The sequence below is a fragment of the Lagenorhynchus albirostris genome, chromosome 5, assembly GCF_949774975.1.
Source record: "Lagenorhynchus albirostris chromosome 5, mLagAlb1.1, whole genome shotgun sequence".
In the NCBI taxonomy this organism is placed as follows: Eukaryota; Metazoa; Chordata; class Mammalia; order Artiodactyla; family Delphinidae; genus Lagenorhynchus; species Lagenorhynchus albirostris.
This window is the reverse complement of record NC_083099.1, coordinates 38,168,898-38,188,004: the sequence shown is the minus strand read 5'-3', so window position 1 is coordinate 38,188,004 and position 19,107 is coordinate 38,168,898. Positions and strand designations below refer to the sequence as shown.

Genomic DNA, 19,107 nt, shown 5'->3' with positions numbered 1-19,107 from the left:
CATCTCAACACCAGCACCCAGCTTCACTCAACGACCAGCAAGCTACAGTGCTGGACATCCTATGCCAAACAACTACCAAGACAGGAGCACAACCCCACACATTAGCAGAGAGGCTGCCTAAAATCATAGTAAGTCCACAGACACCCCAAAACACACCACCAGACGTGGACCTGCCCACCAGAAAGACAAGATCCAGCCTCATCCACCAGAACACAGGCACTAGTCCCCTCCACCAGGAAGCCTACACAACCCACTGAACCAACGTTAGCCACTGGACAGACACCAAAAACAACGGGAACTACGAACCTTCAACTTGCAAAAAGGAGACCCCAAACACAGTAAGATAAGCAAAATGAGAAGACAGAAAAACACACAGCAGATGAAGGAGCAAATAAAAACCCACCAGACCTAATGAATGAAGAGGAAACAGACAGTCTACCTGAAAAAGAATTCAGAATAATGATAGTAAAGATGATCCAAAATCTTGGAAATAGAATGGACAAAACGCAAGAAACATTTAACAAGGACCTAGAAGAACTAAAGATGAAACAAACAACGATGAACAACACAATAAATGAAATTAAAAATACTCTAGATGGGATCAATAGCAGAATAACTGAGGCAGAAGAATGGATAAGTGACCTGGAAGATAAAATAGTGGAAATAACTACTGCAGAGCAGAATAAAGAAAAAAGAATGAAAAGAACTGAAGACAGTCTTAGACACCTCTGGGACTACATTAATCGCATCAACATTCGAATTATAGGGGTTCCAGAAGAAGAAGAGAAAAAGAAAGGGACTGAGAAAATATCTAAAGAGATTATAGTTGAAAACTTCCCTAATATGGGAGAGGATATAGTTAACCAAGTCCAGGAAGCACAGAGAGTCCCATACAGGATAAATCCAAGGAGAAATATGCCAAGACACATATTAATCAAACTGTCAAAAATTAAATACAAAGAAAACATATTAAAAGCAGCAAGGGAAAAAACGACAAATAACACAGAAGGGAATCCCCATAAGGTTAACAGCTGATCTCTCAGCAGAAACTCTGCAAGCCAGAAGGGAGTGGCAGCACATATTTAAGAGATGAAGGAGAAAAACCTGCAACCAAGATTACTCTACCCAGCAAGGATCTCATTCAGATTTGATGGTGAAATTAAAACCTTTACAGACAAGCAAAAGCTGAGAGAGTTCAGCACCACCAAACCTGCTAAAGCAACTTCTCTAGGCAAGAAACACAAGAGAAGGAAAAGACCTACAATAACGAACCCAAAACAATTAAGAAAAGGGAATAGGAACACACGTATTGATAATTACCTTAAATGTAAATGGACTAAATGCTCCCACCAAAAGACACAGATTGGCTGAATGGATACAAAAACAAGACCCATATATTTGCTGTCTACAAGAGACCCACTTCAGACCTAGAGACACATACAGACTGAAAGTAAGGGGATGGAAAAAGATATTTCATGCAAATGGAAACCAAAAGAAAGCTGGAGTAGCAATTCTCATATTAGACAAAATAGACTTTAAAATAATGACTATTAGAAGAGACAAAGAAGGACACTACATAATGATCAAGGGATAGATCCAAGAAGAAGATATAACAATTGTAAATATTTATGCACCCAACATAGGAGCACCTCAATACATAAGGCAAATACTAACAGCCATAAAAGGGGAAATCCACAGTGACACATTCATAGTAGGGGACTTTAACAACCCACTTTCACCAATGGACAGATCATCCAAAATGAAAATAAATAAGGAAACACAAGCTTTAAATGATACATTAAACAACATGGACTTAATTGATATTTATAGGACATTCCATCCAAAAACAACAGAATACACATTTTTCTCAAGTGCTCATGGAACATTCTCCAGGATACATCATATCTTGGGTCACAAGTCAAGCCTTGGTAAATTTAAGAAAATTGAAATCATATCAAGTATCTTTTCCAACCACAATGCTATGAGACTAGATATCAATTACAGGAAAAGATCTGTAAAAAATACAAACACATGGAGGCTAAACAATACACTACTTAATAACGTAGTGATCACTGAAGAAATCAAAGAGGAAATTAAAAAATACTTAGAAATAAATGACAATGGAGACATGACGACCCAAAATCTATGGGATGCAGCAAACGCAGTTCTAAGAGGGAAGTTTATAGCAATACAATCCTAACTTAAGAAACAGGAAACATCTCGAATAAACAACCTAAACTTGCACCTAAAGCAATTAGAGAAAGAAGAACAAAAAAACCCCAAAGTTAGCAGAAGGAAAGAAATCATAAAAATCAGATCAGAAATAAATGAAAAGGAAATGAAGGAAATGAGAGCAAAGATCAATAAAACTAAAAGCTGGTTCTTTGAGAAGATAAACAAAATTGATAAACCATTAGCTAGACTCATCAAGAAAAAAGGGAGAAGACTCAAATCAATAGAATTAGAAATGAAAAAGGAGAAGTAACAACTGAAACTGCAGAAATACAGAAGATCATGAGAGATTACTACAAGCAACTATATGCCAATAAAATGGACAACCTGGAAGAAATGGACAAATTCTTAGAAATGCACAACCTGCCAAGACTGAATCAGGAAGCAATAGAAAATATGAACAGACCAGTCACAAGCACTGAAATTGAAACTGTGATTAAAAATCTTCCAACAAACAAAAGCCCAGGACCAGATGGCTTCACAGGCAAATTCTATCAAACATTTAGAGAAGAGCTAACACCTATCCTTCTCAAACTCTTACAGAATATAGCAGAGGGAGGAACACTCCCAAACTCATTCTATGAGGCCACCAACACCTTGATACCAAAACCAGACAAGGATGTCACAAAGAAAGAAAACTACAGGCCAGTATCACTGATGAACATAGATGCAAAAATCCTCAACAAAATACTAGCAAACAGAATCCAACAGCACATTAAAAGGATCATACACCATGATCAAGTGGGGCTTATTCCAGGAATGCAAGGTTTCTTCAATATACACAAAACAATCAATGTGATAAACCATATTAACAAGTTGAAGGAGAAAAACCATACGATCATCTCAATAGATGCAGAGAAAGCTTTTGACAAAATTCAACACCGATTTATGATAAAAACCTTCCAGAAAGTAGGCATAGAGGGAACTATCCTCAACATAATAAAGGCCATATATCACAAACCCACAGCCAACATTGTTCTCAATGGTGAAATACTGAAAGCATTTCCACTAAGATCTGGAACAAGACAAGGTTGCCCACTCTCACCACTCTTATTCAACATAGTTTTGGAAGTTTTAGCTCCAGCAATCAGAGAAGAAAAGGAAATAAAAGGAATCCAAATCAGAAAAGAAGAAGTAAAGCTGTCACTGTTTGCAGATGACATAATACTATACATAGAGAATCCTAAAGATGCTACCAGAAAACTGCTAGAGCTAATCAATGAATTTGGTAAAGTAGCAGGATACAAAATTAATGCACAGAAATCTCTGGCATTCCTATACACTAATGATGAAAAATCTGAAAGTGAAATCAAGAAAACACTCCCATTTACCATTGCAACAAAAAGAATAAAATATCTAGGAAAAAACCTACCTAAGGAGACAAAAGACCTGTATGCAGTAAATTATAAGACACTGATGAAAGAAATTAAAGATGATACAAATAGATGGAGAGATATACCATGTTCTTGGATTGGAAGAATCAACATTGTGAAAATGACTCTACTACCCAAAGCAATCTACAGATTCAATGCAATCCCTATCAAACTACCACTGGTATTTTTCACAGAACTAGAACAAAAAATTTCACAATTTCGGGGCTTCCCTGGTGGTGCAGTGGTTGAGAGTCCGCCTGCCGATGCAGGGGACACGGGTTCGTACCCCGGTCCAGGAAGATCCCACATGCCGCGGAGCGGCTAGGCCCGTGAGCCATGGCCGCTGAGACTGCGTGTCCAGAGCCTGTGCTCCGCAACGGGAGAGGCCACAACGGTGAGAGGCCCGCGTACCACAAAAAAAAAAAAAAAAAAATTTCAAAATTTGTATGGAAACACAAAAGACCCTGAATAGCCAAAGCAATCTTGAGAACAAAAAACGGAGCTGGAGGAATCAGGCGCCCTGACTTCAGACTATACTACAAAGCTACAGTAATCAAGACAGTATGTTACTGGCACAAAAACAGAAAGATAGATCAATGGAACAGGATAGAAAGCCCAGAGATAAACCCACACACATATGGTCACCTTATCTTTGACAAAGGAGGCAGGAATGTACAGTGGAGAAAGGACAGCCTCTTCAATAAGTGGTGCTGGGAAAACTGGACAGGTACATGTAAAAGTATGAGATTAGATCACTCCCTAACACCATACACAAAAATAAGCTCAAAATGGATTAAAGACCTAAATGTAAGTCCAGAAACTATCAAACTCTTAGAGGAAAACATAGGCAGAACACTCTATGACATAAATCACAGCAAGATCCTTTCTGACCCACCTCCCAGAGAAATGGAAATAAAAACAAAAATAAACAAATGGGACCTAATGAAACTTCAAAGCTTTTGCACAGCAAAGAAAACCATAAACAAGACCAAAAGACAACCCTCAGAATGGGAGAAAATATTTGCAAATGAAGCAACCGACAAAGAATTAATCTCCAAAATTTAGAAGCAGCTCATGCAGCTCAATAACAAAAAAACAAAAAACCCAATCCAAACATGGGCAGAAGACCTAAATAGACATTTCTCCAAAGAAGATATACAGACTGCCAACAAACCCATGAAAGAATGCTCAACTTCATTAATCATTAGAGAAATGCAAATCAAAACTACAATGAGATATCATCTCACACCAGTCAGAATGGCCATTATCAAAAAATCTAGAAACAATAAATGCTGGAGAGGGTGTGGAGAAAAGGGAACCCTCTTGCACTGTTGGTGGGAATGTAAATTGATACAGCCACTATGGAGAACAGTATGGAGTTTCCTTAAAAAACTACAAATAGAACTACCATATGACCCAGCAATCCCACTACTGGGCATATACCCTGAGAAAACCATAATTCAAAAAGAGTCATGTACCAAAATGTTCATTGCAGCTCTATTTACAATAGCCCGGAGATGGAAACAACGTAAGTGTCCATCATCGGATGAATGGATAAAGAAGATGTGGCACATATATACAATGGAATATTACTCAGCCATAAAAAGAAATGAAATTGAGCTATTTGTCATGAGGTGGATAGACCTAGAGTCTGTCACACAGAGTGAAGTAAGTCAGAAAGAGAAAGACAAATACCATATGCTAACACATATATATGGAATTTAAGAAAAAAAAATGTCATGAAGAACCTAGGGGTAAGACAGGAATAAAGACACAGACCTACTAGAGAATGGACTTGAGGATATGGGGAGGGCGAAGGGTAAGCTGTGACAAAGCGAGAGAGAGGCATGGACATATATACACTACCAAACGTAAGGCAGACAGCTAGTGGGAAGCAGCCGCATAGCACAGGGAGGTCAGCTCGGTGCTTTGTGACCGTCTGGAGGGGGGTGATAGAGAGGGTGGGAGGGAGGGAGATAGATGCAAGAGCGAAGAGATATGGGAACATATGTATATGTATAACTGATTCACTTTGTTATAAAGCAGAAACTAACACACCATTGTAAAGCAATTATACTCCAATAAAGATGTAAAAAAAAAAATTAATACACAGAAATGTTGCATTCCTATACACTAACAACGAAAGATCAGAAAAAGAAACTCAAGAAACAATCCCATTTACCATCATATCAAAAAGAATAAAATACCAAGGAATAAAGCTACCTAAGGGAGACAAAAGACCTGTATTCAGAAAACTAGAACAATATAAGATGCTGATGAAAGAAATCGAAGATGACACAAACAGATGGAAAGATATACCATGTTCTTGGATTGGAAGAATCAATACTTTCAAAATGACTATACTACCCAAGGCAATCTACAGATTCAATGCAATCCCTACCAAATTACCAATGGCATTTTTCACAGAACTAGAACAAAAAATCTTAAAATTTGTATGGAGAAATGAAAGACCCCAAATAGCCAAAGCAATCTTGAGAAAGAAAAATGGAGCTGGAGGAATCAGGCTCCTTAACTTCAGACTATACTACAAAGCTATAGTCATCAAAACAGTATGGTACTGGCAGAAAAATAGAAATATAGATCAGTGGAACAGGACAGAACACCAAGAAACAAACCCCTGCACCTACGGTCAATTAATCTACAACAAAGGAGGCAAGACTGTACAATGGAGGAAAGACAGTCTCTTCAATAAATGGTGCTAGGAAAACTGGACAGCCACATGTAAAAAAATGAAATTAGAACGTTCTTTAACACCATACACATAAATAAACTCTAAATGGCTTAAAGACCTAAATGTGAGACTGGAGATTATAAAACTCTTAGAGGAGAACATAGGCAGAACACTCTCTGACATAAATCGCAGCAATATCTTTTTCGATCCATCTGCCAGAATAATGGAAATAAAAATAAACAAATGGAACCTAATTAAACTCAAAAGCTTTTGTACAGCAAAGGAAATCATAAACAAAACAAAAAGAAAACCCACATAACGGGAGAAAATATTTGCAAATGATGTGACTGACAAGGGATTAGTCTTCAAAATTTACAAACAGGTCATGTAGCTTAATCATCAAAACAAACAACCCAATCAAAAAATGGGCAGAAGACCTAAATAGACATTTCTCTGAAGAAGACATACAGATGGCCAAGAAGCACATGAAAAGATGTTCAACATCACCAATTATTAGAGGAATGCAAATCAAAACTACGAGATATCCCCTCACATCAGTCAAAACGGCTATCTTCAAAAAATTCACAAACAACAAATGCTGGAGAGGATGTGGAGAAAAGGGAACCCTCCTATACTGTTGGTGGGAATGTAAATTGGTACAACCACTATGGAGAACAGTAAGGAGGTTCCTTAAAAAACTAAAAATAGAGCTACCATATGATCCTGCAATCCCACTCTTGGGCAAATATATGGAGAAAAACATGGTTCTAAAGGATACATGCACCCCAATGTTCATTGAAGCACTGTTTACAATAGCCAAGACATGGAAGCAACCTAAATGTCCATTGACAGAGGAATGGATAAAGAAGATATGGTACATATATACAATGAAATATTATTCAGCCATTAAAAACAATGAAATAATTCCCTTTGCAGCAACATGGATGGACCTAGGGATTGTCATACTGAGTAAAGTAAGTCAGGCAGAGAAAGCGAGATATCTTATATCGGTTATATGCAGAATCTAAAAAGAAATGATACAAACTTATCTTATTTACAACACAGACTCACAGACTTAGAGAAGAACTTCTGGTTACCAGTTGGGAAGGTTAGGGGGAAGGGATAGTTAGGGAGTGTGGGATTGACATGTACACACTGCTATATTTAAAATGGATAACAACAAGGACTTACTGTATAACACAGGGAACTCTGCTCAGTATTATGTAACAACCTAAATGGGAAAAGAATTTGAAAAAGAATAGATACATGTATATGTATCACTGCAAAAAAAATAATGTTGACAATAATGATAATGGTTTAAGGCCATATATATATATATATATATATATATATATATATATATATATATATATGCAAATCTGGGTCTAAAATACCAGAGATTAATCCATAAAGAAATTTTATTGAGCAATTTTAAGAAACGTTGTTTTCATACACAAATTATACATGACACCCCTATGTTTCTTTTGTCATTAGTTTCAAAAGCACAATTGCTTAAAAAGACAACACATATACCTGCACACACAAACACACATCACTACTTTTCCAGGATGCTAGCACTAATGTTTCTAAGACAGTTTTCTCTTTTTTTCTCTACTTTGACTGAACACAAAATCTGACCCTAGCCACAGTGGCCCAAAATGACCTGGAAAATTAAGTTTATTTTTTCTGGCAATGACAATCTGTGCTTGGAAATATAAAACTGTTATTCTGAATAAATTTCAAAGTTCCAAAGTACTAAGATTACTTTACTGAAACAGGACAAAATGAGCTGTTACTGGTAGGGAAAGGGATTGTTATCCCAGAAAGAACAGTGTGCTCTCCAGCCCTTGCTCTGTCACTTCTGTTTTGTAAAATAAATAACTCTGGTCTCTTTATTTTACTTTGTGTCCTGTGGTAATAAATATCTCCTGAAGCTAAAATCCTATTACAAGTGCTCATTTTGTCACCATTTAAAAAAAAAAGAGGTCAGTTCTACTTTTGCAAAATAAGTGATTTTTCCACTGATTTGTTGAGGTTGTTCTGACTTCTGTGTATGTCTTCTAGCAAAAACAGCAAAAAAGAAAGTTATTCATTGCTTTTTTTCTAAAAAGAGGAGTCCATATGTCTCTGAGATAGGTGGACATTCAAGGGCGGAAGAGATATAGAATTATTACTTTGCTGATCTATAAATGTTGTTTTAGTTTTAAACTGTGGCAATAAAATCCCAAACACAGAACTATACTATCATTACAGGTACATTCTGCTTTCAGAATGCTAGATGAAAATTCTAGCAAAGCTACTGCTTATCGGAGGTCAGAGACAGGTAGGAGTCAGCTCAGTCTAGAGAGTAGATTTACAGATATGATCTAAGTACATATAGAAGTAAGCTGTGGAGTCTAGCAGCAGAGGGGATAAGTATGGTCTTGCCGTCCAGCCCATGGGCCTGTTTTACATTTTCTGCCAGTTGGGGAAATGGGAACCTGAAACATGTTTTATGCTCAATCAGAAATTGTGATAAAAAGCGAAAAGATTAGGGAGTGATAGTCAAAAGATTATCTTATTCTTTCTTCCCTAAGATGAGACTGGGCAGGGAGTGGGGGGCATGATTTAACAATCTTCACTTTCTAATCAGACAATGGACTCTCTAACTAGAGCTTATTATCATCAGCATTCTTCTCCACACTTTTCCTTTGGTGGCCATCTCCCCCTGCCCCCCCCACACACATGTACTTTTTCTTGCAACTCTTTCTACTGCTACCTATTTTACTATTAGTAGTACAGTGTAGTACAGCCATTTTCATTTCCTTTATCACATATCTTTCATGTATTTCATCAACCATCCCATTTCCATATCATACAGCAAAAGTACAGAAAGAAATAAAGAGGAAAGACTCCCCTTCCCTTCCCTTCCTTGATTTCTACACCAACCTTCCTTGACTACACACAGAAAAAAAGGAAACACAGCAGGGCCTTCTCTAGAAAGAATAGCCAGCATAAAAACTAACATAAAAAGTTAACAAAAGAACAAGAAAAAAAAAGCCTTTGAAAGACCTCTCTGTCACTGTACACTGATCCACCCACCTCATGTCTTTTTCTATCCAATAAAGAACTGTAGCACAATTTCCAAGCCATTATGAAACACAAAGATTTGTTTTATCTGAATAATGAAATGGTTGTAATCTGAAGTACTCCTATTACTATTATAAGCTATATATCTATCTAACATGATTGTGTATAGAATGATGTACGCAAGCTGACTAAATAGATATACTGGCTGATCACTGGACAATTTAACCAGTTATATTACGGACAATCTAGAGGAATCAAATATAGGTAAGAAGTTATGGAAAACAAGTGACTGACATGCTCAGACTTAGCTTTAATAGGCTGTGGGATGCATGTACATATTTTTGGTTGCTTTATCATCAAGTACCCAAAACAGTGTCTGGCACATTATAGGCACTTGATCAATATTTGTTGTACAAATGTATCTAACTTAGGTCTGAAAAAGTGCAAAGCTGCACTTTATACTCTAAACATTTAGCAGGCCAAGGGCTACTATCAGCTCACTTGTCCAGGACCTTAGACAACTGAGCTGCTCCTGGCCTCCTCACCTCTCTGCACTATATAGACAGCTGCCTGTCATTCAAGCTTTAAGAATATAACCATATTTATAAAATGCTTGGTTTTAGCGTTTTTAAACAATTTACTTAAACATTAAAAAAAAACAAACGCATTCTTCAAGTCATAAAAACTCTGTTAAAATAAATACATACTCTTTCATGCATTTAAAACACTTATGTTGTTAAACATTCTGTAACCTGGCCAGTTTCTTCTCACCAGTAAGCTTTTGTTCTCTAGGCCCAGAATGCCCTATTCCCTGTCTGTCTCTAGAAATATTTAGCTTTCAGGGGCCAATTCCAGTTCTATCTCCTGCATAAAGATCCTCCCTTGACCATCCTAATACTCAGGGATTCCTCTCCCCACCTTCTCCATTTTCAGAGAAGATACTATCTTATGTGACATTTAAATCAAACACTATCTTTTAGAGGTTTTTTTTTTTTCATGTCATTATATATCTGCTTCCTGACAGATGACTGGTATCTGAGTATGGGTATTGTTTCTTGCAGATTGTTTTGTTTTGTTTCTTTTAATCTCTACCACACAGGCTAGTACATGGAAGTAACTGAGTTGAGGGAGAGATAGGACACTCCATGTCTTCAAACACATCTAGGCACCATTTCTCAGGTAAGCATAGCAGAGCTGAGTTCCCTCTGTGCTTACTCTCTCATACTTAAAAGGTGAAGCAAATTAAATGCAATGGTTTAAAAGGTCTTTTCTAGTAACTGGACTTCCCTTCCAGTTCCTGCTAGATTGCCATTTACATAAATCTAAAGAACATGCAGTAGAAGTAAGCATCAAGTTAAATCAATGGCATGATTAATGTTAACAGGCAGCCCAAAACAACATGCACAAAGGATAAAAGCATATCTGAGAGCTGACTGCAATTTTTAATTAAAAACTAACGACTGGTGATTAATTAAGAGCTGACTATAGATTTACTTTAAAAACTGAATGATTAATGACAGTTAAGGTTTGAGGTTTTAATTCATAATTTGTCAATCAGTTTCAAAGAGATATATTTTTAATTATGCTGTTAGCAATGTATGCGTTGCCAAACTAAACATGGGAGAAATGCTTTTGCCTGAGGACAGCTATAAATTAATGGGGAGGAAAGTAGCATAGCAACGGTGAAAAAGAATTGATTGTTAACCAGATTAAATGAGTTGATATCTATGTAAGGCCTTAAAACACGGTAAAATAAGAATTAAGGTGAAACTGAAATAGACCCTTATAGAGAGACACACTTAAAATTTTTGCATAATAAAAAGTTACAAACTGATTATAATTTCTGTAGTGGTTTACTACTAATTATTTGTTTTGCAAATATAGAATAAATATCACTTAAATTTTAAACAGACCCATTAATGTCAGTTGTTTTTCTTTTAATTAGTTTTTGTTTGTTTGTTTGTTTTCTGAAAAGCTGCTAGAAAAATATCTAAATACAGTATTTGGCCATTGCTGGAGCCCTCTTTTCACAAGAGGTCCACAAACACCTGGTCAAATACCATGCCAGAATTATATATCTGTCTTCTTTCACAGGCTGAACATTCTTTGCACTGAATTGAATTCTACAGTTTTGACCATTACAATTATTCCCTTCCTTACCCCACCAATTCACTGCAGATCCTCTGACTAAAATAAATATAAAACCTCTGAATTCATTCTCCCATGTTTTAGAATTATCTGTTAAAATGCTCCTAATGTTGTGCTGTAATAACATAATATCATACCTTTTGGATTTCTTCAGGTAATGCATGCATGGGAATGTGACGATCCATAATTTCTCAAGATATACTGAGGGAGCTCTGAAGTAAAATAATCTAAAAACATTGATGGTGATAGTCAGAATTAAAACAATGTGAAGAAAATTCAAATTAAAAGAAATAAATTCCTAGGAGTATTTGGGGATCAATGGTGATAACTGTTTCAACAGATGTTTGTTTCATCAACTCAAAGTTAAAAGGTACAAATGGGTTTTTTTCAGTTAGTTATGAGGCCAATAGAACAGGAAAGACCTCGAGAGAGACTACTGAATTAGAAATAATACTTTCTCTCTTTGGAACTTTATAGTCTAATTGTAACTTCTGTGGTGGTTTACTACTAGTTATTTGCTTTGCAAATACAGAATAAGGAAAACAAAATTTTAAACGGATCGATTTATTTCATTTAAAAGAAAGTGCTTTTTTCTGAAAAGCTGCTAGAAAAAATATCTAAATAACTTTAGCTCAGCAGATAAGAAAAGCAATTGTGACATGAATGCTGGTTTAAATGATGAAGTGCAGAAAAAGATATTTAGAGTTATCAGGTTAAGTATGATATGCAGGCACTGAACAGAAGAGTCATCAAAGCATGAGAAGCCAAGTGCCAATTTTACCACAGATGGACATTTACATAATTTTTATGCAGATGTTTTACTTTTAGTAGATTTTCATTTTCTAATGAAACAATTCAATACAAAACTCTATCACTACTTTCATAAAACCACGCAAGATGAATGAAGGGGCACTTTGGGTTCTTTTTTTTAAATCCTTCCCAAATGTGGAGAAAGAATAGACAGTCCAGTTTCAGGAGTGAGAGATATGTATATATAGAAAGAGAGAGAGAGAGACAGAGGAGTAGTGAAGGGGGACAGCAGAGTAAGATGATACAGGCACAATTCCATAGCAGGAAAGAAGGCCTGAGGGCCAGGAGTTGTAGACAAGGAACAAATCTAGAAGTTCAGGGAAAAAAATGTCTTATCTTTCTCATGGGAGTAGGGAATTAGTGAAGCCTACCTGAGGTGGTTTACTTTGATCAGGACAAGATTTTGACAGAGACTGAAGAGGCATAGTACTCTATCAGAGACAGTAACCCCAGCAACATAGCAAGGTGCCAGGAAAATCGTAGTTGACAAAAATTCCTGTAGAGGCAGTATTTTTTTTAATTGTGCGAATATTGGTGGAAGAGAGGATTTCCCATCCCCTGTGGTAGCACAGAGCTCCACATTTTAACGAGCTGCTGTTTAAAACAAATAGCTAATGGGCTGTCTTCTGACATCAACATAATGTGTTTCTGCGTGCGGGGATGGGGGGTAAAGTTAACTGATGTAGTTAACATAGGCCCACATGGCCAAGTACATAATCATCTGATGTTTGGCAGACTGTCATGGTGATGTGGCAAGAGCTCATTCCTCACAGAAAGCTCATTATTCTCATTTCTGCCATTTTACAATGGGCTCACCATCAGTAAAATAAGATGGCATCATCTTAATTAAACTCTACTGGGAGCAGAATTTTTCCTAAAATTACCAACTAAATCTCATTTTTAAATTTCACGCATAAATTCATTTGAGAGCATGGATCTAGAGACACTATAAACAAGGTATAGTTGAACAGTATCATTATTCTAAATCCATTCCAATTTTGTGGCCTTATTATACCGAGTGGGAAAAATTGGTAGGTAGGTCTGATTATTGAGGAAAAATTAAAAACAAAATATCCTGCCAATGCAGAAAATCTCTCCATGATGCAGAGAGAAAACAATTTTATTACTGAATAAGCATTTAACTAGACTGTGATGCACAGCACAGCTAATCTGCTAATGAGATTACAAAGACAGAAGGAAATCCCACTCTTTTTAATACAGCCAAACAGATACACTCCATTACATACAATGTTCTCAAGATAAATGATAACTTGTCCTCAACACAGCTTGCTGTACTCTCTTTCATAGTTTGTTTTCAATTCAACTGGTAATTGAAGTAGCCACCGGTGCTAGCTAAGAGCGTTTGTTCTAAGGAATACATATCTCTATGACAAAGCAGGTGGTTACTAGAAGTACGAAACTCTCAAGGTAATATGGAGATAGGGGCCTTATCTTCCTTGATGTTTACATTTTAAAGAAATGGCTCCCAGGTGCTCCAGAAGAACATTCTGGGTCTTTAAAATATGTGCATACATATTAAAGGAATAGAGGAAGCCCTCACAAATAAGAGGTTTCCCAAGAAAGGGAAGCGAGAGGTCTCTTTCCCTTTAGGCAAGAGGGAAATTTTTTAATTTTTAATTTGCTCTTGCATTGTTTTACATTTTTTATCAAAAGAGACCCTTTTATTCTCTCACATTACACACTTTGTAGACTGCCCTTAGACAGGGGGTGAGGTGATAACCGGCAGCAGCCGCGTAGGTATTTGTGAACCACCTCTCTGACAGGATCACGAGGCAGATGTCAAAAATACAGACACGTCCCCGACTGCTCACTTCCGATTCCCTTCCTGACACCAGTGTCACGTTGGGCCACTAACTCACGTTCAGCTCTCATGCCCTTCCCTAAAGAACTATTCCCTTGGTGTGAATCACCCACAGATGAGTAGGTCAGGGTCAGGTGAAGCGGAAGTTCACGTCCTGAGACTTTTCTAAAGGGGCGGGATTTTCCAAACAGAAACCAACTTCAAGTCCAGCCAAAACGGCTGAAAGGGTTTTGAAATCTGTCCCTTTCTAACCCCGTTCCATCGGGACCTGCGGTGGCAGGAAGAGGAGAAGGAGGAGGAGGAGGGTGCGGGGTGAGGCCGAGCCGCGCACTCGCTGGGAGAAGAGGGCGTCGGGCCCGGCGGGCTTGCGGAGACACTACAGGGGCTGCAGCTGGGGTCAGAGGCTAGGCGCCGGGCCCATCCACTAGGCGCGAGACCACGGCTCGGCTTTCCGGCCCTCTCCCCGGGAGCCAGCACGGCTCCGCTCCGGAACTGCGCCCAGGGACCGGGTCATCCCAGGGCTCAAGGAAACCTTCCATTGTCTCTCACCTAGACTTCAATTCTGCCAGGTGCGAAACGGCTTTCCCGGTCTCCCAGGACACAGTGCTGTACGTCGGCCTGACGTCAGGGCGCGATGACGTCACGCCCACGCCGCTCCCCAACGCAGAAGCGGGACTCCCGGGCGCCGCCCGGGGTCCCAAGTGCTGCGCGGAGGCGGGAAATCTCGTGGCGGGGCTCGGAGAAAGGGCTGGGTTTACGCTGGGGGCTGTGAGAGGGAAGCAATGGGTGAGAAGGGCGAGGCAGGGGAGGGCGGGCTGGAGTGGGGGAGGGAGACGTTCCCAGCCGTGCGGCGGGTTGGAGAGACGCTGGCTGAGGTGGAGGCCAAAGTCCGCCTACCTCTCACGTCAGGCCCCAGAGTCCTTGTGGCTGACGCAGCAGTGGGCAATTACTGTTCTTGAGCGGAAAGAAGAGGGATGCCTGTAGAGGTCATGGGTGTAAAGGGAAGCTCTGGTCTCAGTCATTGCAGGGAGGGCAAGTTAATTGGGAAGGTGTTAGTAAAATTTTCATACTAGTCCAAAAGTAGTCAAGATGAAAGGCTTAGTTCAAAAGATATCTTGAGTCCCGCTAGTCCACAATTTATAGAAGGCTGCCCACCCTTACACGTGACTTACTTTCCTTTCTTCGTTCAAAAGAAAGTGTTTATGGATGACCTACTACGTAATAAGCAACTGCATACCAGGCTGGGGTGATGCTCAGTGATTGAATCCATGCAGGGAACTCGTTCATAGTCCAGGTCTCTCCTTTGAGGGTTTTATGAGGTCCAAAATGCAGCTCTTCCAAGAAATAGAACATTCGCAGCTTGCTAGCCGGGTAAGAGACTTACTACTATTGAATGAAATAAGGTTGAGTAAATACAAAGAAAACACAAAATACACTTAACCTGATTGATATTTTTGCCCCAACGTCTACCAGTGACTTTGTTTCCACTCCCTAAAAGAGAGCATCTTTCTTCATTTGGAAAAGATAAGCAATAATTAGAGGATGGAACAGAGGGTTAAGGGAAGCAGAGGACAGCCAATGAAGTGGTCAAGTACAGCATGTTTATGAGAAATGCAAAGAACTTTCAGAGCTGTTCATCCTCAGCATGTTTCTTTGAGGGACAATGAAGTAGGATTGTTCTCATTTTGTAACAATGGGGGTTTAGGTTAGTGGGTTTAGCATCCAGATCCATGGAGTGCTTTATCTAGAACAGGAATTGCACATCTAAAGCAAGATCACTCTTATGAGGCTAGTTTGGCTATTGTATGATTATTAGCATTAATAATATTTATTGAGTACTTTGTATATATGATAAGGAAACACTTTAAGGATGGGAGAAGATCCAGCTGCAAGGCTGTAATTCATTGTGTGGTCTCATTTCACCTGTGCTTATTCATCTCTACAGTGACATTGAGACCGATTTTCCTTCCACAGTAAATGTCCCTTAGACCTTCACACTGTCCAATAAGATAGGCACATGTGACTACTTAATTTGGTTAAAATGAAATAAAATTTCAAATTCCATTCCTTTATTGCACTGGCCACATTTCAAGTCCTCAGTAGGCACATGTTACTACCACATGAGACAGCACATATATAGAACATTTTCATCATCAAAGAAAGTTCTGCTGAACACTGGTAGACCCAGTAAGAATTGACAGGATAAACAGAGTTGATAAATTGTGAAGAACAGACCTTGTTAAAAGAGTAGCAGCGAAAAGTTGTATTCCTGAACACCACAGACCCACCCCTGCCCTCACTCCATATAAGGAACCAGCTCGCCCCCCACACCCCCTCCACCCCACCCCTGCAGGGAGCAAGCAAGAGAACCTGTTGTTTTCGCTCCCTAGTGCTGCAGCAGGATTCCCCGCAAAGCCTTGCCTGGAAGGAAAAAAAAAAGATAAAGATGAAGAGTTGTAACAGGGTTTTACAAAACAGGTTTTTAAAAAAGTTTAAAAAAAAAAAAAAAGTAATCCAAAAAGCCTCTTCCCATTGTTGGTGTGTTTTTTCTTGACTCTTGCTTGGTCTCAGTCTCTCCCTTTACCTCTCCAGGTTTTTTCCCCTTGTCCCTTTTGTTTTTCCAGTCCTTTTCCCCACCCCATTACTGGCCATACTGGAACTGAAGCAGAATTTAAAGCATTTCCATCATTGGACATACTGAATAAAGTTTTGTTTTATCCTCTTCTTAAATTTTAAACTAGGTAAGTTTCACTTTTTATTGTGACTTTTAAAAATATTTTAAAAATAATCAGTGAGAACCAAATTGAGTTCCTTTTAACCCCTTCTGTGACCCTTTATTATTATTTTTCTCCTGTGGGTCAATGACCCCTGAGAGCGGGGGGGGGGGGGGGGGGGAGGAAATACTCCCTAGTTTTGGAAGTAGAGTCTCTGTAAAGTGATAAACTAGGGCTTTCCACATGGTCCGCACACCTTTGTGTTGTAGCATTAACATTTGTGAGAACACAGTGTCTATGCTTCTGTTATGAATTTGAATTTACCTAAGATATTTATCCAGCAAGGCATTGTCATTCATCCCATTCATTCTGGTAAGTAATATTATGCCCCCTCCTCTCCTCTCCCTGTGCCCACATGAAAAGCATTTGGGAGAATAGGTACTTTGTCTGCAAGTCTGATACAAAGACCAGGAAGTCTACCCAAGATTGCTTATTTTAAAGTGAGCTCAAAACTGTACAAAGGGAGCATGACAAAATTACAGTTAGCCCAACTTTATTTTTATCCTGTGAATCAGAACACAGTACAACACAACACTGAGATCCTCAAGAGTTTGAAAAAAATCGTTGCAGACGGGCTTCCCAGATTGGAAGCAACAATGGCTTTCATTGCTATTTCTGGGTTCCATCCAATGCAAGTGCAGAATTTTTTAAAAGCTAACATTTACTGGGCTCTTTCCTGGCATTTCATACACAATGTCTCATTTATGGAGAATCTTTCCAAACATAACTCAGTCAGATCCTATTTATTGTTTACTCTCACTCAAATGATGGAAGTGGCCAAGGGCATGACCCAACACTTGAGCACTAAAGTATACTTGGACCGAATATGAGTGTAAGCAGAAGCACCTGGGACTCCTGTATTGGGTTAGCTGACTCTGCCAGCCAGCCAGTATCCACGGGACCTCAGCCTGCTATGGATGTCACATGTAAATACCCAAGAAGTATTTAATTCTGGAAATGTAACTTTGTGTTATACTTACTTTTTTCATAACTTTTCCCATACAGCTTCATTAAAAAAAAAAAGCTACAAGTGACCACCTGCTTTTTGTACTTACCACATTTTATTCCCACCAAAATGTGGATAGGATTTTCTTTTCTGTTTTTTTTAAAGTGCTAATCAATAGTTAGACTCCTTTGTAAAACTGCTTTGTCTATTTTGAACCCCAAATAACTCTGGTCTAGAGGTGGCTTGAACACAAAATACTATTTGTGGGTTTAGACTCTGTATATTTTTGAATCCATCACATGTGCAGTGTAAACTAGAGTACCTAATAAAATGAAGGTCACAATGTTTAAATAGAGCTTCTCTCTAGGAGTTCAAATGTTTTGTCATCTGTGCAGAAATAAATTGTGTACTGAACTCTTTTTAGCCCTAAGAATATGATTATTGAACAAAATTTCCAATGAGACAAGTTAGGCCTTAAAGCAATAAAACATTTACTTTCAAATATTAAAAGTCAGGCTCAACAGTGAAACTTTTGATGATCATAAATGTATTCTTTTGTGGCCTGTTCACTGTTGGTAAGAGCTTTACCCAAAAATGTACTGTGTGCCAAATATAGTTTAATATTTGTCAAACGAATATGTTTATTTTTAATTGAGATATAACTGACATATAACATTATATTAGTTCCAGGTATCCAAAAGAATGATTCAATGTTTGTTTATATTGTAAAATAATCACAAGTCTAGTTAACATCCATCACCACACATAGATGTGATGAGAGCTTTTAAGATCTACTCTCTTAGCATCTTTCAAATATACAATACAGTCATGATGCTGAACATGACATCCCTAGGACTTACTTTCATGAATATATTTAAAAACACAAAAAGAATAAACCTCTAAGGTAGTGACTTAAAACTCTTGTAATGCATTTGATGCTCAAAAATATGGCACTGATAGTTCTTTAAACCTTAGCATCCAATATCTAGCCTATAACAAATGTTAATGAATTCAAAGACCGAACATAGACAACTGCCTTATGCATTAAAAAAACAACTTTTTAAAGAACTTGCTTGTTTAATGAAATTATTACTTGTTTCTGAGATTTTCATAAGATTCTAATGAAGCACCTAAGAGCCTAACATGTTTGATACGTGGCAGAAGATACTGGCAGAAGATACTGGCAGAAGTGATTTCATTCTGCTTTTATAGAGATGAAGTTCATGATTCTGCACCTATAA

General features: G+C 38.2%; 1 protein-coding gene across 1 annotated transcript in view; it reads right to left on the bottom strand.

Annotated features, from left to right (window-relative positions):
* LEKR1 (leucine, glutamate and lysine rich 1) overlaps positions 1–18,906 on the bottom strand; it is a 273,743-nt gene extending 254,837 nt beyond the window's left edge. The window contains exons 1-5 of the mRNA XM_060149884.1: positions 16,517–18,906; positions 15,384–15,532; positions 14,696–14,912; positions 11,652–11,741; positions 7,489–7,528 (exon numbers count right to left, since the gene is read on the bottom strand). Of these exons, the coding sequence (XP_060005867.1) occupies positions 7,489–7,528; positions 11,652–11,677 (66 nt within the window). The 5' untranslated portion in view covers positions 11,678–11,741; positions 14,696–14,912; positions 15,384–15,532; positions 16,517–18,906. The remainder of the gene's footprint in view (positions 1–7,488; positions 7,529–11,651; positions 11,742–14,695; positions 14,913–15,383; positions 15,533–16,516) is intronic.
* Positions 18,907–19,107: the final 201 nt, after the last annotated feature.